Here is a 20,224-nt window from a genome sequence, read left to right as displayed (position 1 = left end):
ATACATCTTGGCTCACTTCAAGGACACCGGTATGCATACGTCAGTTAGAACTATGCTGGCTTGGGGTGGAAAGGCGTAAACACAGAGCAACAGTCTCCTCTAAGGGGCTACTCCCCTGCGGCCAGGCACCCGCCTCCCTTCCTCAGGACAGCTGGTGTGTTGCACCGGTAAGTTTCACCGAGAAGCTGCGCATCGCACTGACACACAAAAGAAGAGCAGTATGCCGTGCTGTGGCTCCTAACTGCAGTATATTAAGCTCTGGTGCCGCGAAAGAAAAACACACACAAAAAAAACCCACGATTGTTTAAAGCCCCTTGTCTGATTCTGGTAGTGACATTCTAAGGGCATTCCTAGAACAGGCGAATGGATGGCCCCGGTGGACTTCAAGATCCCTTTCAACGCTGAAGTTCCATCATCGCCATCACCAACCGAGACTTAAGGATACTGCGTGACATTTCACAATCCAAAGCCTCAAGTTCCACCCACATTTCAGGAGCTGGGAACTGGTCGGGTCACCCTAAAGTTTAGGGCCTAAACCCTCACTTACCTACCAGGACCGATCGCGGCTCGAAGAAACGACACACCCCAGCCACTGTCCCACACAAGGTCACAACCGCGGGGCCTCCCAGGCCCCTCTGTCCACCCCAGGATCCAAAGTCGTGACCACCTCTCACCCGCCCCACACAGACGGAGGGAGAGACTCAAGTTCACCTCAATCTCGTAGTCCTTCACCGGAGGGGGAGCAGCTGCCGCCGCCGCCATGGCCAGGACCCCCACCATGCTCCCCGCTTCCCGGAATCCCGGCTCCTAGGACCTGGTACGGCCCGGCCTGGCATGCCTGGAGGCCATGGGGGCGGCCGGCTCCCGCAGGAACGAGGCGCTGGGCCGCGGGGTCCGTCTCGGATTCCCCGGCGCCCACCCGCCCGGATCGGTCGCGGGGGCTGGGCCCAGCTCAGCCGAGTCGAACGCGGGAAGAGACGGTGAAAAAGCGCGGGCAACCAGGATCCTAGGTCGCGGCGGGTGAACGCGGGGCGCCCCCGAGTCGGGCACTCGAGGCTGGGTGCTCGGGACTGGGACCCCGGCGGAGAAAGCAAGCCGAACACAGAGGAGACCCGCGGGCTTCGGACGGACTTCTTGTCAATTGGGTTTTCGCGCCCTCCGGGGCGCAGGGGGCGGAGCCTAGGATTGTTTCTGGAGGCTGCGCGGACGGTGAGACGCGAGGGCCAAAATACGTCTTTGGCGAACCCGCAGGAGGCGGGACTTTCCTACCGTAAAATCAGCGGGGATTTTGAAGATTCGAACTCCTCACGCCCGGTTTCTCTGATGCGGACCTGATTTCACTAACGTCCGATAGTGACAGAATTAAAGCCCTAGACTTTTGACGACCCACGTTGTCTCCTATTTAAATGTGGAACTTTGCAAAAATACAGAAAACGAAGTAACAATTGATTACAATTCCTCTCCCGCGGAATAAAATGTTATTTTGGCAATCGTCCTACCTCGCGATACGCCCATTCCGGGTCCCACATTGGATTTTTTTTTTTTTTTTTTTTTTTTTTTTTTTTTTTACCTTTAGGTATTTCTTGCTGTGGATTTCGTCCTCGCGAGCAGCTAGGAGCCCAAGGTCATCGACTCGGCTGTTCTTGCGTTTTCCTGTCATCGCAAGGAACTAGCAGTTTACTGGTTTGTAGTGATGCTAACCTCATACTTCATTTGCATCGTCTTCCTGGAATTATTTTTTTTAACTTTTTTTACATTAAATTGCGGTCACATAAAGAATATGTTTATTTTGTCTGAGGGCATAGTTTTAACTGCACAGTTTGTAAGAGCTAAAAATAAGACAGAGAAAAGGACTTCTCAAATAATAACAAGAAGCCACCTCGTTAGGTAGGGTTATGCAAATTCATATTAACTATTGACGTAATTGTGTTCATTTTGATAGTATTTGCTATTGTCTTGACAACTTAAAGGGTACAAATTTATCCGATGAAATTAGTGGTAACTGCTTTTTCTTTGAAAATTATTAGCCGTGGGTAAGGTTTTTCAAGAAGGGAGACTGCTGTTTTGCTTTAAAAATAAACAAACAAAACCTTATGTAGCTGGGGGTGAGGGCGGCCTGGGAGAGGTCAATGGGGGGAAAAAAGAGACTTATGTAATACTTTAAACAATACAGAATTTAATTTTTTTAAAAAAACAAACACCTTATGTAGTATAAGAACACTGCCCAAGAAGGAGGATGAGGAAGAGGAGGAGGAGCAGATAGGGTTAGGGGAAGGAGAGACCGGGTGTAAGGAGGAGAAAAAAATGAAAAAATTACAGAGAAAAAGGAGTCTCCTTGACATTCGCCCCCAAATAGTCTTTTCCTCTTCGTCCCAGTGGTAACCAATATGACCTATTTGGTAGATAGTGTTGCAGCCCTTTTTATATGTTTACATACATATATATGTATGCATAAAAAAACTTTGGTTTGCTTTTATTTACATAAAAGGCAACACTGTAAATGTTTCTCAGCAATTTGCTTTTTTTCACTCATCGTTCTTTTCAAGTTATCCATGATATGTGTATATCTGATTCATCCTTTTTCATTTCTGAGCATTTCATTCAATTATGCACAACATTTTATTTATTCATTTCCTTAGTGGTGAACATTTAGGATGTCTCCAATTTTCTGTCACTTAATGAGTCAATGAACTTTCTTATCCATGCCTCCTTGTAATGTTTCTCTAGGTTACACACTTAGAAGTGGAATTGCTGGGCTAAATAGGATATGTCTCGAGTTTTTTATTCTGCTAAATCACTACGCATTTTATTTTATTAGTAAATCCTCATTGGAGGATTTTTTCCATTGATTTTTTTTATTGTTTTTATTTTATTTATTATTTTTTTTTTTTGAGAGAGAGAGAGTTGAAAGGAGAGAGCGAGGGAGAGAGAGAGACATTGATGTTAGCGAGACACAATTGGTTGCCTGCCACAGGCGCCTCCACCAGGCGGGGGATGTAACCTGCAACCCAGGTAGTGCCCTTGACTGGGAACCCCAGTGCTTCAGTGCGCTGGCTGACGCTCTAACCAGTGGATACACTGGTCTGGGCGGAGCTTCTCAATGTTAATAGGTGGAGGTCTTTTCTCTGAGGCCATTCAGTTTCTCCGCCAATCTCTTCGGGGCAGGGGGTTTATATCTCATGCAGTTGTGTGGAAGCAATGGGGAGGGATCACCTAATACATGGAATAAGGCAATGGATGTGGAATAGCTAATTCTAATTTTAACTGATGTCCCCTTTTTTTCAGTCCCATACCTCACTGTTACCTGCTGTGCCATCCATCCATCCATCCATCCATCCATCCATCCATCCATCCATCCATCCATCCATAAATACTATTGAGTGCCTGATATTTGTCAGCTATGAACAAAGCAGCTATAAACAAAACAGACAAAAATTCCTATCCTCTTAGAATTTACAATAATGGTCGACCTCACCCCTAATCCACCTGACCAACCTCAGTCCAAAAATATTACATGAAAAGTTCCAGAAATAAATAATTCATGCACTTTAAAATGCATGCAGTTCTGAGCAATGTGAAGAAGTCTTTCGCCTGGGATGTGAATCATCCCTTTGTCCAGTGTATTCACCCTGTATAGGATACCCACCCATTAGTCATTAGACATCTCAGTCATCAGATTGATTGTTGCAGTGTTCAAGTTATCCTTATTTTACTTAATAATGGCCCCAAAGTGCCAAGAGTAGTGATGCTGACAATTTGGATATGCCAAAGAGAAGTGCTTCCTTTCAGTGAAAAGGTGAATACATATAGAAAAAAAAAACACCATACTATATACAGGGTGGGGTAAAAGTCGGTTTGCAGTTGTTCATATGAAATATAATAATTAATAAATAATAATACAGTAAAAAACTGTTTCACATACCCACAACTGTAAGCCTACTTTTGCCTTACCCTGAATAGGGTGCAGTACTACCTGTGGTTTCAGGCATCCACTGGGAATCTTGGGATATACTCCCTTTGGAAAAGGAGACACTATTGTACTCAAGAATATCTGTTACATGAATTAAGGTATTATTAACTAAACAAAAGCAGTGAGGAAAGGCATCCCAGGTAGGACAAAACTAAGTGGGGAAGGGTATAAGGTCTTGGAGATAGGAATATAAATGGACTGTTTACGAAAGAAAGGAGCATGGGGATGTAAACTAAAGCATAGGGAATGTAGTCAAGAATATTGTAATAACTATGTATGTCAGTTGAGTACTAGATTTATCCAGGTGAGTTTTAAACATGTCTGGTTACTATGTTGTACACTTAAACACTAATATATTGTACTAGAGGCCCAGTGCATGAAATTCGTGCACAGGTAGGGTCCCTAGGTCTGGCCGGTGATCAGGGCTGATCTGTGGGGCGACCGACAGGGGCCCCTGCTGGAACCCACCTTGGCTGGGCTGGAGCCTGCAGGCTGGGGGCAGCTCGGGCATTGAGCTTCTGCCCCCTAGTGGTCAGTGCACATCATAGCAACCGGTCATTCCACCAGTCGTTCTGCTGTTTGGTCGATTTGCATATTAGGCTTTTATTATATAGGATGTCAACTGTAACTGAAAAATAAATATTTTTAAAATTAAGTTATTTTTAAGAATTAAAAAAATAAAAAGAAGGGAGATGAAGTTAAGAGAAAAGTAAGGGCCATGGAGTTCAGGTTAAAAGTTTTGGCTTTAATGAATAGACAGCAAAGATTTTTGCAAGTGCAGTGACATTTGCAAAACATGTTTTAGGAAGATAAATGATAGAGAGGTGGGTCTTGGAATCTGTCTTAAGATAAAGTAGGGGTTGGCATACAGTACACTCTTGAGTATTTGTTTAGGGAAATGAATATACATAGGATAGCTGAAGTGGGTATATAAGGAAAAATCATATGGCATTAGTCCAGGTGTAATATGAGAGAGGCTTGAATTAGGATGTTGGCCTTTACAGAGGTCTGAAACTGGAAGTGGGGGAGAAGATAATTCAAGTTAACAAAGGGTTAAGGCACAGATTGAGTCAGTAAAAAACAGGGTTTATTAAATATTCTTGAACATAACCATGTTATGTGAGCTCTCTAAAGCTAATTGAATAGAATTGATTCTACCCTGGAGGGTTTTATTACATGAAAAATTTTTTTCTTTTATTTTTTTATTACTACATGCAATTTTTTTTTTAAATTAAGAGAAAAACTTCCATAAAGCCAAGACACTAATCTTAGTCTCATTAAACTTTATTTCCTCGGTCTACTAACTGATGAGAGGCAAAAAAAAAAAAAAAAAGAATCTAATATATCCACACTATAGAAAAAAGAAAAAATACAAAGGAAACTGAAGGAAATCTTGTGAAATCACTCTCCCAGGCTTGAAATTTTGGAAACATGCTTTTTAGAGCACACGGTCCTAAAGAGTAAATAGTCTGGTTGATGAGACAGAGGAAGATTGAACACAGGAAGACTGATCTGGAGGTGGCAATGACAGAAACCAGCAGGCCATCAGACAGGGTTCCACAGAGTTGGGATTTTACTTTTGTTTTTTAATCGTTGTGGCATCCAATTGGTCTGGAATTGACTTTTTACATGTACTCAGAAGTGAGTACATGTAAATATTTGCACACGGCCACGCCCACTTATTTACGATGCTGCAACGGAGACCTCATGGCCCCGGCTGGCCCTTGAGAGAAAAGTTTGCAAACACCTGTCTTGGACGTGTGCCCGGACAGCTGTCCCCGCCGCTGGCCGACGCTGACGGCCTGTCTTGGCGCCCTCACTGGGCCAGGGGTGGGGTCCTCTGGGCGTGGGGCCTGCTTCAGAGTAACCTCCGAAAATCCCCCCGCGGCTGGGATTCCCGCGGGGCAGGGAGGCAGGACCAGGGCGATCCAGGAGCCGCGTGGGTTGACATCCCCACGCTCGACACCGTCTATGGCCCTCCCCGTCCCTCCGTGTCCTCCTCTGGGAAGCAGCTCCAAGGAGGCCGGGATGAAATAAGAGGCGGGAAACACTGGGAAGGTGCTGTCAACCTTTCCCTGCCGCCACGCGTGTCCGGAGGAGACGCCGCGGGCCGGGCGCGGCTCGGGCACAGGGAGCGGGCACCGCGGGCCCAGTGGCGGGAGGCGCCGGGATCCGGACTCCCGCGGCGCGGTCCGCCCGCGCGCGCCTGTCCGTCAAGGCCGCGGGGGGCGGGGCGGGGCGGCGCTTCCGCCTGCGCCGGGCCACGCCGGGCCGCTCGGCGGCGCTCGGGACAGTCGGGAACCGCGCCCGGGGCCGCCGGCGGAGCGGCCGGACGAGGAGGCGATGGAGCTGGAGCCCGAGCTGCTGCTGCAGGAGGCCCGCGAGAACGTGGAGGCGGCGCAGAGCTACCGGCGGGAGCTGGGCCAGAGGCTGCAGGGGCTGCGGGCGGCGCGGAGGCAGGTCGGAGGGCCGCGCCGGAGGGGCTGGGGCCCTGGAGCCCGCGCGGTGCCCGGGGGTGGGCAGGGCCGGGAGGGCTCCGCGGGGTGGCCGCGTCCCAGAACTCTCCGGGGAGAAGGGAAGAGGCTCTGGGGGTGCAGGGAGATCTGGGAAGGGGTGCGGGGGGTGCCGGGGGGCTCTTAAGGGGAAGAGACAAGTTGGGGGGAATCCGGGGAGAGTGTGAGGGGGCGTTCCCTAAATTGCGTGCGGCTGCGGCGGGGATAGGGGTGGGGTCCGCGGTGGCGGGGAAGGAGGGACCCGAGAAAACACGGGGACGTCACAGGGTGGTGAAGATTCAGGAGAGCTGGGGGCGGTGGAGACTCGGGGGGAAGCCTGCGTGGGGACGGGAGCCTGAGGAGGACGTGGGTGCTGACTTGGGGAGAGTTGAAGGTGGGGGCAAGATGGATGTTGGGGAGGGAGGATCCGAGAGAGGCGGGGAGAGAGGGGGAAGCAGGAGAGTTAACGCTAAAATGAATGGGACCGGTGCCCGAGAATACTGCTTAACATCCCATGTGATCTTGAATGCATCTTATTTATTTATTTATTTATTTTAAATGCGTTTTTAGAAAACCGTCCATCGTAACCCCATCCTAGATGGGCTAGGATTTAAGGTGAAGGAGCTGTTTTGAAACGTCAGAGAAGGAAAATGAAATGCTTGAGGGGTGGAATGCAAAGGTGCAGGGAAATGGAAAAACAGATTTAAAGAGAGGCGTTCTGAGAGCAGAAGCCAAATACATATACTTCCAGGTGACAGCAGTTATCTGTTCCCCGTGGACATGGCTATCAAAGATATAGGAAAGCCACATGGTTTCCCCACACCCTGGAGCTCATACAGAAAAAGATGTAACCCACCCCCAGTGTGTGATAGGACAGATAATTCTCAAACTACTGTTAACAGAGGTGCTTAATAAATGCTTTTTGAGTGACGGGAATCATTTGAATTAGTGAGATTTCATCACATTGATATTCATCTAAATTGCCATCCAGTACCTCCCATGCTGCATCAATCTGAAAATTGGCAGAATAGTGCTGTGAGTGCCTCTGGTTGGAGTCATCGTTAAAGATACTCAATATGCTTTAGGTTTTATATATTTTAAAATCCTTGTAGAGCTGGTGTAGGCTAGGCACCATTCATAATTTAGGAGCAAAACCTAGGATGTGGCCCCGCTGATTTGGCTCAGTGATTGAGCCTTGATGTATGAACCAGGAGGTCATGGTTCGATTCCTGATCAGCACACATGCCCCGGTTGCTGGCTCGATCCCCAGTAGGGGGCGTGCAGGAGGCAGCCAATCAATGATTCATCATTGATGTTTCTCTCTCTCTCTCTCTCTCTCTCTCTCTCTCTCTCTCTCCCTCTTGAAATCAATAAAAATATGTATGTTAAAAAAAAACCTAGGATATGGTTATCTTGATTTAGTGAATGCCTCCCAGTGTATTTGTCTTGATATCCATTTGAGAACATCTGCAATATTCCTCCAGCTATTTTGAAGTAGAGGTTCTAAATCTCGGGCATTGTTTAAAAAGAGAGTAAAGTATCTCTTATTGTATGACTAATGTTTCAGCCAGTTAAGATATATATAAACAGGACTATTTAACTGTGTCAGCAATTAAGCAGTTAGAGTTGACACTAAATGAGTGAGCTTAGCATCTGGGAATAGTATTTATTAATTTCTGGTGAGATACTGAATGGATTAAAAATTGTTTCTGTATGATCCCACCCTGAATGGTTTAGTATTCATTTTCCAAGCCTCTCTTCTTTTAAATTTTATATCCAACAATTTAAATACAGGACATACTTTCCAGTAATTTAGTGTAGTTTACTATGGGTTTTTGTTTTGTTTTGTCCTAAGGCCCATTCTCTGGGGACTGAGACAGAAAACACTAAGAACATCCATCACTGTTTGATTTCCGATGACATTGCCTTCTGATTAGACTGTAGTTCTCTTTTGTGAACTGGAATCTGTTTTGTGCCACTGCCCGTTACAACGGCGTTTCCCCTCAAAGCTAATTCTAGTGGATTGTATGTTTGGGTTTGTAGAATAAGCCCTCTGTCAACTTGCATTTTAAGGAAGGTCTGTGTTACAAAAATGTTATCAAAATAAGCAGCTGCTTTTGTTTGGTGGTTAGGATATTTTTAGGGTCCCAGTCATTTTCAGAATAACTACATAAAATATATGGCTTTTTTGTCAAAGATTTTGCATGGGGGGGAAAGGGAAGGGATGCTCCCCTTTATGTATATTTTTTACTTGCTGATTTTATTTTTGGGGGGAGTGATTTTTTTAAGTGAGATAATTCACATACCATAAAATTTGTGCCTGAACATGTATGAGTTAGCAGTTTTTAGTATATTCATAAAGATGTGCATACATCACCATTATTTAATTACAGGATATTTTTATCACCCCAAAAAGAAATTCCATACCCGTTAGCTGTCACTCCTCCAGGCCCTGGCAACCACTAAACTACTTTCAGTCTCTACGTGGATTTGCTTATTCTGGACATTTCATATAAATGGAATCATACACTCTGTAGCCTCTTGTGACAGACTTCTTTGACTTAGCATAATGTTTTCAAGATTCATCCTTTGTGTAGCATGTATCAGTACTTCAGTTCCTTTTTATGGATGAAGATGAATAATATTCATTGTGTGGCTAACCACATTTTATTTATCCATTTACCAATTGATAGACAGTTGGATTATTTTCGCTTTTTGCCTATTATGAATAATGTTGCTAAGAATATTCATGTGCAGGTTTTTATGTGGACATGTTTTCAGTTCTTTTAGTACGTATATACTTAGGAATGCCGAGTAGTATGGTAACTCTTTGTTCAACTTTTTCAAGACCTCTTGGCATACTTTTTATCTTTGCTTTTGTTTCTTACCCTTTAAAACTCTCGTGAAATTTGTTTCAGGTTAAAAAATCATGTCTATGAAAGTCTAGAAGGAAAAGTACAATTCTTTTAAAGTTATTTTGTAGAAATAACTGCCAGCATTGTAGCAGTTTCTCTTCTTGTGGTTAAGTTTATGCCCTACCCTCTGTCTTATGAGAAAAGGAAGTTCTGTGTAGGAATGCAAGGGTAGTCTGTAACTTTTAACTGAATAAGTTAAAGGCTAGTGTGATGTTTGTTGTCTTCAGGAAATCAGATAATGTTTACAGCCAGTCTGGCCGAACTGATGTTGAAATTATTGAGAATAGTTCTCTATAGCTCCCTGGAATCCTTGGTACTAAAATGTACATACCAAAGAAATTAACTCCCACTCTCCTTAAATACTCATTTGTTCACTCACTCAATAAATATTTATTGGGTGCCTACTATAAGCCAGAGATTCTTCTAGGTCCTAGAAAAGCTGTGGCTGAGGAAACAGACCACTGCCTTAATGGATTTACTCTTTTCTTTGATGGTTGGTCTTTACACTACTACCCCTAAAAGCAAAACAGATAAGAAGAACCTAAATTCTTATGTGTTCATTTTTAGATTTTTACTTCCAGTGTCATTTTCATCACTTGTTTATTTCTGCAGAGTTGGCTTTTCTGCTTGTTGTAAGTCGATAGCTGATCAAGATGTCACATAGTGATATTAGCTGGCCAGTCAGATTTGCCTTACAGAGTGACACTATCTTTTTTCGTTGTTGTTAATCTTTACCCGAGGACATTTTTCCATTGATTTTTAGAGAGAGTGGAAGGGAGGGGGAGAGACAGAGAGAGAGAAGCATCAATGTGAGAGTGACATTGATTAGTTGCCTCCCGCAGGCACCCTGACCAGGGGTACATGTCCTTGACCAGAATCGAATCCGGGACCCTTCAGTCCACTGGCAGACACTCTATACACTGAGCCAAACCGGCTAGGGTAGAGTGGCATCAACTTGATGACATTGCCACTATCCAGGTCCTCATCCTCAGTTTTGCAGGTTTAGAAACGTCATCTTTGTATATTATCAAAGGGGGATTCGTTGGAGGTACTGGAGGTGCCTACAGTGAGAAATACCAATATTCTAGTATGTGTACAGTTATATTTCACTCTATAAAATGAATGTGGTGGCCTTCATGTGCCTTTTAATTGGTATGAGTCATTGCCGCTCAGGGCATTAACAAAAACAAGTCTCTGCTCTTTCAGAGTAAAGGGCCAGATCCTGGTACCTAAATGAGAGACTATTTGGTGAGGACCCTGCTCAACTGGGGATGCCAGTGGTATCCCTTTGATCCTTGCTAGTACAAGGATCCGTGACCACGGCAGTGGCATCATTATGACCTGAGAGCTTGTGAAGAATGCACAAATCAGGCCCCACCCAGACCTACTGAATCATAATCTGTACTTTAACAAGATTGCCAGGTATGATATGTATGCACATTAAAACTAGAGGCACACTTCCTTAGAGTATATCATTACCATTTCATCAGCTCTCTATTGACTTCTGTAGTGTAATCTAAACCCCAGGTGTGACTCATAAATTGCTATGGTTTATCCCCAAGATGAAACATTGTTTGGAATATCATAGGTCTTTTAGACAATTATACAAGGATATTCAAGTGAATAATTGACAGCCTGGAGCCAGTGCTGTCCTAGAGAAAGCTATTATTACTTCTTTTATCTCCCACTTCCCCTCTGTTACCCATTTTCAAAACAGTCCAAAAATCTGTTTGAAATAATTTGTTAACATCTGTAATGTGACCCTTTGTCTTTATAATATTTTGTTTTCAATTTTTAATAGTTGATTTCAGATAATTTCTTGAAGATTTAACTCATAATCTTGATATTCCTAATATACAATGCCAGGTTTTCTATAGATTATTATCCCATAGCATTTGAAAACACATAGCATACTAGTTAAAGACTGGGACAGATATAGAACTCAGCGTAAAAAACAAGTTATTTCAGAGAACCAGGGCAGGAAGTCCTAGTAGTTCAGCAAAGAAAAGAAAGCTATTATTGCTTCTTTTATCTCCCACTTCCCCTTCTGTTACCCATTTTCAAAACAGTCCAAAAATCTGTTTGAAATAATTTGTTACTGCAGTAGTACTTAAAAAGTCCCAATTATAGTGTCCTATGGTTATATCTAAGCCGAGGAAAACCAAGAATGGATTAAATAATTTAAAAATAACTCATAATAACTCAGCCATTATTAACATCTTGGTGTCTCCTTCTAGACATATTATCTTGTAAAATTGAGAGACTACTGTATATGCAACTTTGTATTCATTTTTTTCTTTTGGTTAACATCATATCATAAGCATTTATTACGAAAACTTTCCTACCTGCAATCTAATTTTGAACGCCAAGATATCTGAATAGTCTGTTAGATAGGATAGCTATGGAGCATTGGTTGGTGGCAGGCTGCAGTGTGTTGACTCAGGTACACCAAATATTAGAAGCAAAGCTCTAGAAGCAATGCTAAACGACCCACAACCAAGAAAAACAAAGCTGCACACATGTTTGTGTGCAGAAGACCACATATTTACATTGGCTGTTCAGTCATCTTTTCTTGAATTTGTCTTTTCACAAATTGTCTTTAAACATGACACTCTGAAAGCTGCTTGTTGAATCCAGCACTCACTTGAAATATAGAATAATATAAATAAGAATTAAAGCAAGCATTTGAATCCATACTGTTACAATCAGTGATGTTAATGGAAAAATGTGTGAATGTCAGTTTTTCTGTATAGATTTTTTTGCCAATGTAAATTTGTAATGTACGTATAATTTTGATAAAGAGCTATTCTTGCTACTATAAGTCTGGTAAATAATATCGCTACTTTGTGATCTAAAAAAGCCACACAGATGTAGGACGGGCTTTTATTATTGAGAAGTATCAGCGAATCACTTATATTTGCAGTTATTTTCCTTCGTCAGTACTTGCCCATGTTAGCCAGGAGATGACAAAGTTAACGTTCCTGAACCTCGCTTTCCTTATCTGAACCATGAGGATAAGGATTGTACCTACTTTACCTGGCCAATGTGGGAATTTAAATGAGAAATTTATTTCTTACTTATATTTGTTTAATGAGAAATTTATTAAAAATGCTTAACACAATGTCTGGGACATACGAAGTGCTTAATAAATATTAACTGTAATAATACCACTAAATATTATTGTTATTCAAAGTGATGTCCCTTACTTCTCTCCTATTCTCTTGCCCAGCAGAATGCTCTGAGCTCTGATGACAGTTTGTGGCTATCCCACTTATATAAGAATGTAGTGCTACCTTTTATTATAGTTACGTGTGCATGCAACTGTCTCCTTTACCAAAATGATAGTTTTTTGAGGTCAGGACCATACCTTATTTATTTTTATAACCCTGGTTTGTGGAACATAACTAGACCTCATTAAATACTGAATGAGTGCCTTTATGAATGTTTTGGGTGTAGTTTTGCAGATTTTTTAAATAATATTCATTGTCTTGATTAAATGCACCCTATTCATTAATGCAGATAATCAAGAATTAAACATTTGTTTTATCATATGATTTGGCTATTTGTTCCTACACAAACTGTGCCAAAGCATAATGGCTTAAAAGCAATCATTTTATTTGCTATTCTGGGGTTCATTTGGCCATACCTGAGTTTGCTGGCAACATTCACATAATTGCAATCAGATGGCAGCTAAGGCTGGCATGTTCGAGGCAGAATGTTCACTTAACCTGTTGGAGCCTTAGTGGTAGTAGGAGTCAGTTGGGATTTATGGTTGGGCCTCAGTGCCAGTATATCTCTTTTCCTTCCTCTCTTCCTCCCTCCTACCCTTCCCACTTTACTCCTTCTTCCACTTGTTCTCTCCAGAAAGGTAGACATACTTCTTAAATGGTGACTCAGGACCCCCCTAAGTGCAAAGCACAAGTTGCCAGGTTTTCTTAAGGCTGAGGCCTGGAACTGGCAGAGCATCAGTTCTAGCCTATAGCTATGCACATTGACTGCATTAGAATACAGGCCCAGCCTATATTCTAAGGGAGGGAGGATATGAGTACCAAGAGTTGTGATTCACTGAGGGCCACGAATGTAACAGACTAGCAATTCATATAATAAAGATTTTCTTTTTGGATGTTTTCAAATAAGCATAACAAAATAGCCTAATTGTAAGAGAGATAAGAAGGAAATGTAGCAACACTTATGAGTCCATACATGAATCAGACAATTCAAATTCTCTGCCACTTTAGTAGCTTTGTAATGTAGGCAAGTTCATGTCTCTGATTCATATGTTACTCATCTACAGATGCTTTTTTCATAGGGAGGGTGATAGAATTTAAATAAGACCGTGGATGTTAGTACCTGGCACACAGTAGGTATTCAGTAGATGATAGCTATTACTGTACTGTTATTATTGCTATCATTGTTATTTCTAATGACTAATGTCTTGGTGTCAGCACAAAGGCAATAGCCAATGCAGTACATTTCATATGAATTGAGAAGAAGCATTTTGGTTAGTTTTTTCAATTTCAGTTGACTATTTTATATCTTTGTCTTTTATTTTTTATCTCTATGTCCTTGTTGGCTGATGGTGTTTAAAGTCAGTCTCTAATTTTATATAGTTTTAGTTTCCTACTCGTAAAATAATTGGGAAAATAAACTCATAGATTAAAATTAGAAGATAAAAATTCTTTACTTCTATGAAGTCATGAAGACGCATGTTTTAGAGGAGATAGAGAAGATTCCAGTTACTTAATTTCCTGAAATACACATTCTATTCTGTTCTCTTCTGTCCTTTCCTATCCTGTCCCTCTTTCTTTCTTTCTTTCTTTCTTTCTTTCTTTCTTTCTTTCTTTCTTTCTTTCTTTCTTTCTTTCTTTCTTTCTTTCTTTCTCTTTCCTTCTTTCTTTCTCTCTCTCTCTCTCTCTCTCTCTCTCTCTCTCTCTCTCTCTCTCTCTCTCTCCTTCTTTCCTTCCTTCCTTCCTTCCTTCCTTCCTTCTTTCTTTTTTTTATTGCTTAAAGTATTATAAAGGGTATTACATATGTCTCCTTTTCCCCCCTACCCTTGACAATCCTTTTTTTTTTAAAGTATATTTTATTGATTTTTTACAGAGAGGAAGGGAGAGGGACAGAAAGTTAGAAACATTGATCAGCTGCCTCGTGCACACCCCCCACTGGGGACGTGCCCGCAACCAAGGTACATGCCCTTGACCGGAATCGAACCCGGGACCCTTGAGTCCGCAGGCCGACGCTCTATCCACTGAGCCAAACCGGTTAGGGCAACAATCCTTTTTCTTGATATAGCTTTGGGATTAATCAACTGCTGTGTAAACTTTGTAAATAAGTGATTATTACTATATTTTTTTAATACTCATCCGAGGATAGTTTTTCCCATTGATTTTCAGAGTTGAAAGGAGTGGGAGAGGAGAGAGGAGAAAGAGAGAGAGAAACATCCATGTGAGAGAGACACATTGATTGGTTGCCTCCCAGTCGTGCCTGGACTGGATGAACCTGCAACCAGGTATGTGCCCTTGACCAGGAATCGAACCTGAGACCCTTCAGTGTGAAGGGTGACGCTCTAACCACTAAGCAGTGCTGGCCAGGGCAAGTTATTATTATTTTTTTTAATTTTTAAAAATTGATTTTAGAGAGAGGAGGGGAGGAGACAGAGACAGAGACATTGATGTGAAAGACCCAACCAGGATTGAACCCGAAACCTGGGTATGTGCCCAGCGGGAGTTAAACCACCATCTCTCAGTGCATGGAATGACACTCCAGCCAACTGAGCCACACTGTCCAGAGCTGTGAATTAGTTTTAATGGTCGGTTACAGTAGAGGTTTTAGTGAAAAATTGGTTCAGAATATTATTTTTTTTTTAAACTCTTATCTAGGCCATCTTTTACAGTATTTTTAAAAATACATTTTTATTGATTTTAGAGAGGAAAGAAGAGGTAGAGAGAGATAGAAACATCAATGATGAGAGAATTATTGATCGGCTGCCTCCTGCATGCCCCCTACTGGGGATCAAGCCCAAAACCTGGGCATATGCCCTTGACTAGAATCAAACCCGGGACCCTTCAGTCCGCAGGCGACACTATACACTGAGCCAAACCACCCAGGGCTAGAATATTATTAATAACTATAAACAAGGTATATTAGTTTCCTCTTAGAAACCTTGAGTTGTGTGTCATTTGTATTCTTAAATCTACTTTGTTACAAACCATCACAGTTGTTTTGCCCTAGAATGGCTAGTTAGCATCTGGGGCTGACTGGTTGACCATGACAGGATTCTTCCTGCAAGGACAAGAAATGCATCTTACATCAGGCAATACATAATTTATAGGTTGACCTGGGGATTCTTTCACATGGGATCCATAAGTACTAAACAGCCTGGTGAGGGGAAAGACCATGGTCCTTGGAGTGAGACTGTTTCAGGCACTGGGAAGCCTTGCGGAATTTTTTTGACTTTGAGCTTCACTTTGCTCAATATAAACAATGCAGACCCACCTCTCAGAGTTGTGAAGATTAACGAGCTAATCGTGAACACACTGGACCATGGTGCCACATCAGATAGGGACAACTCACTCAGCAGCGAAGCCCACATTTTTTAAAGTTTCAAAAGCAAAGCGAATGTACTTGGTTACATAATTGGCTTAAAGGTGCCTGAGGCTTTAAATTATGAACGGAGAGAAGAAATGATGCCGAGGTAGTATCAAGTTTGAAAAGCAGTGGTTGGCATTCTGTGAGTAAAAGGAAACACATTTACAATGAAAGTCCAGGAGATGGATTTAGAAATGGAGTCTCCCTTCCCTGGCCCTCTCACTGCTTTGTGTTCACATACTTCCTTTTTTCTTCTGAGGCTCTAAAACAGAAACAAAACATAGGCCCTGCAAGGAGCTTTTGAATTCTTTCTAAAGAGGAAATTGACTTTACCTAACCAGTGCACTTCCTGTGTGTGCCGTTCCCGTGTGTGCCGCATCCGTTAGAGAGAGAGGCAGGCCTGGTTGGTACAGTGTTCAGCTGCAGAATTTCCTCTTGGTGGTAGGGGTGCAAACTGTATTACAGTGTTCCCACATGTGTAAGGTCTGTCTGAGTCACCTGGGGATCTTGTTAAAAATGCAGGTTCTGATTTAGTAGCTCTGGGTGAGGCCTGAAAATTTTTGCATTTCTGACAATATTCCAGGTGATGTGTCTCCCTTGGTTCTTTTAGTAAGGTCTTAAAAGCACACTTGATTAACTTTATTTTTATTCAGTAACATTTATTTGCTTAGTGCTGGTATGTTAGGGGCTTATTCCCAAGGATCCCACAGCTGAGTGATGAACCAAATCAAGTACATTTTTAGTTTGGCTCTTTAAAAAAAAAAAAATTATTGATTTTTTTACAGAGAGAAAGGGAGAGGGATAGAGAGCTAGAAACATCGATGAGAGAGAAACTTCGATCAGCTGCCTCCTGCACACCCCCAACTGGGGATGTGCCCACAACCAACATACATGCCCTTGACTAGAATCGAACCTGGGAACCTTCAGTCTGCAGCTGACGCTCTCTCCACTGAGCCAAACAGATTAGGGCGAGTTTGGCTCTTTTTAAAAAAAAATCAACAAAACAACTTTGACTTTGGTTTATTTTATAGAAGTTCTTTAGTAACTTTACAGAGATTAACCATTAAATTTAAATTAGGATTTCTCCTTTACTTTATGATTTAAGGAATTCTATTACTGCACATGTACCAGCCACTGTAACTCCCAATAAGGTGAAAAAAAGAAAAAGTTGCATCCATGATCTGTCCACCCAGCCAATCAAACTGTTAGTTCTTTTTTTGGGGGGGCATTTCTTTGTTGTCCTTGGGCAGGGGCATCTTTTGTTTTTATGTGGTTGTGAACATTTCTGCAAAACAATTTTGTATGTCTGCTTTTTAAATTTAGTATTAGAGAATAAATAGAAATTGTTCTAAATTGCTCTATTAGCTATTAAAATATAGTACTGTAGCCTGGCCGGCGTGGCTCAGTGGTTGAGTGTCGACCTATGAACCAGGAGGTCACGGTTGGATTCCCGGTCTGAGCACATGCTCCAGTTGTGGGCTTGATCCCCAGTAGCAGTCATGCGATCACTGATTTTCATTATTGATGTTTCTATCATTCTCTTCCTTCCTCTCTGAAATAAAAAAAAAAAAATAAATATAGTGCTTTCTCCATATTTTGATATATTTTTTCTAGGTGGTTTTCTTGGACTTCAAACATTCTTGCTAAGATCAAGTTAGCAAAAGGGTTAGGGCAGTAAACATAATATGTCATATGAAACTAATATGATAATGTTAGCAAATTAATTCAACTAAGAGTTTTGGTTTATAGTTAGAATTTCCTTTTTTGTTGTTAATCCTCACCAGAGATATTTTTTCCATTGCTTTTAAGACAGAGTGGAAGGGGAGAAGGAAGGGAGGGAGGGAGGGAGGGAGGGAGGGAGGGAGGGAGAGAGAGAGAGAGAGAGAGAGAGAGAGAGAGAAAGAAACATCAACTGATTGCCTCCTGCACATGCCCTGAACAGGACAGGGAGCAAACCTGCAATCCAGGTACATCCCCTTGACTGGGAATCGACCCTTCGACCCTCAACCCTTCAGTGCTTGGGTTGACGATCTAACCCAACTGATCCACCCAGCCAGGGCCATGTTATATGTATTCTTAAAAAGAAAAAAGAATATGTGTGAAATATATTCACACATTTCCGTAATATGTGTGCAATGTAAAGATTTTCTTGTTTTATGTCTTAGGGCAGCGGTCACCAACCTTTTGGACCTCACAGACCACCAGTGGTCTGTGGACCACCAGTTGGTGACCGCTGTCTTAGAGCAGCGGTCCTTAATCTGGCTGTGTGGACGTAGAGCAGTATTTCTCAGAGTATGGGCTGCAGAATCACAGGTGTGCTTGTGGAAAACAAGAACTCCATACACTCCTCTTGGCCCCCTCCTCCAAGCTTCTAGTGGGGTAGGTCTGGGATGGAGCCCTGAAATCTGAATTATAACAGGCAGCCTGTTGGATTCTTCTGCAAACCACCTTTCAGATTTACTGTTCCCAGCAAGCCGTGGTTGGGGTCTAAGGGAATTTGTAACCCCTGAAATTGATTAAGTAGGGTATTCATTTTTCTGGGAAGAGGATCTATAAATCTCTCAGTGAGATTCACAAAGAGGACCATGACTCAAAAAAGATTAAGTCATTGTCCCAGAAGTGTGTTTTAAAAATAATATATTTTTATTGATTTCAGAGAGGAAGGGCGAGGGATAGAAACATTGATGAGAGAGAGACACTGATCGGCTCCCTCCTGCACACGCACCACTGGGGATCAAGCCCGCAACCTAGGCATGTGCCCTGACCAGGAATCGAAATGGGGACCTCTTGGTTCATGGGTTGACGCTCAACTACTGAGCCACACCAGCCAGGCCCAGAAGTGTGTTTTTTTAATGAACATTTTCTTCTTATGAGCTTCTTAGGATTTTAAATAAATTCTTAGTTTTTTTTTTTGCATAATGAGGGCATTTTATCCACGAGTGGATTTTTTGGTATTGTAGCTTTCTAATGTACCATTTCTTTATTCTTTAAGCAAATGAATTTTAATGCCCTCCTAGTTTAAAATTATTTTTTAATGAAATGTACTATTGCCACGAATTACTTTGTACAGATAATATTTTCTAACACTTATTTATTGAGAACAACAGTGTGCCAATTGTTTTACTAAGTGCAACATATATTTTTATTTAACCCTAGCATCAACCCAGTGAGGTAAGCATAAGGAAATTGAGGTATGGAGTGCTTAATTTCCTTGACCACATTGACACAGTTTGTGAATGATGGAACCAGGGTTTGAGCCCATTCTGTCTCACCTGAAGGCCAGTTGTGTGCAAGTCTGCAAGTTTGTGCAGATGAATCACATTTGGTTTTCCAGTGAATAGAAGATGATGATTGTATAGAACCTTGAAATTATCATAGGTGTTGCTTCTGGATTAGCCTTTTTTAGTGATTCTGATTCTGAGTTTTGTTATTTCTTTTCAGATCAAAGAGAGTGCATCACAGACCAGAGATGTCCTCAAACAGCATTTTAATGATTTAAAGGGAACCCTTGGGAAGCTCCTGGATGAGCGACTGGTGACCCTTTTGCAAGAAGTGGATACCATTGAGCAAGAGACCATTAAACCGCTTGATGACTGCCAGAAGCTCATAGAGCACGGAGTTAACACTGCAGAGGACTTGGTCCAAGAAGGTGGGCTTCTCCTATTAAATGTGGCAAATTCAGATCGACAATGCTCATTTCTCAGGATGCCAGCAGGCTTATTGCCATCTGTGGGGTGCTTACGAAGTTCCTACCATGGGACAGTTTATAATATAGGATGACAGGTACACAGTGAGGTATCCCAGCATAAGTGCAATTAAAGTGTTAATTATAATCATTTACAAAACAAGGAGTAAATGATTTTTCTCAAACAGTTCCATGATATTATCACATTCACTGTTAACAGAGCAATTTTAAGGTCACTTTGAGTCTTCAGATCTTTTTCAGAGTGTTTGTGGATTATAGAGTTTAATTCCCTTGTTCTTTATATATATATTTTTTATTGATTGTTAGAGAGAGAGTAAGAGAGAGGGATAGAGAGGTAGAAACATCTGTAAGAGAGGAACATCATCGATCGGCTGCCTCCTGCACGCCCCTTACTGGGGATCAAGCCTGCAACCGAGGCATGTGCCCTGACCAGGAATCAACCGGTGACCTTTTGGTTCCTGGGTCAACGCTCAGTTGCTGAGGCACACTGGCTGGGCAATTCCATTGTTCTTTTTAATAGGTTAACAAGCCGAAACCGGTTTGGCTCAGTCGA

The 20,224-nt window shown here is 42.2% G+C and overlaps 2 protein-coding genes across 2 annotated transcripts in view; one reads left to right on the top strand and one right to left on the bottom strand.

Moving 5' to 3' along the window:
- ATAD5 (ATPase family AAA domain containing 5) overlaps positions 1–1,180 on the bottom strand; it is a 42,639-nt gene extending 41,459 nt beyond the window's left edge. Inside the window, exon 1 of the mRNA XM_059669494.1 lies at positions 712–1,180. Coding sequence (XP_059525477.1) covers positions 712–780 — 69 coding nt within the window. The 5' untranslated portion in view covers positions 781–1,180. The remainder of the gene's footprint in view (positions 1–711) is intronic.
- Positions 1,181–6,220: 5,040 nt separating this feature from the next.
- CRLF3 (cytokine receptor like factor 3) overlaps positions 6,221–20,224 on the top strand; it is a 38,193-nt gene continuing 24,189 nt past the window's right edge. The window contains exons 1-2 of the mRNA XM_059669493.1: positions 6,221–6,430; positions 19,407–19,614. Of these exons, the coding sequence (XP_059525476.1) occupies positions 6,314–6,430; positions 19,407–19,614 (325 nt within the window). The 5' untranslated portion in view covers positions 6,221–6,313. The remainder of the gene's footprint in view (positions 6,431–19,406; positions 19,615–20,224) is intronic.

This window comes from Myotis daubentonii, chromosome 16, assembly GCF_963259705.1.
Source record: "Myotis daubentonii chromosome 16, mMyoDau2.1, whole genome shotgun sequence".
NCBI classification, from domain to species: Eukaryota; Metazoa; Chordata; class Mammalia; order Chiroptera; family Vespertilionidae; genus Myotis; species Myotis daubentonii.
Note: the sequence above shows the minus strand (reverse complement) of the source record. Positions and strands in the feature narration are given on the sequence as shown.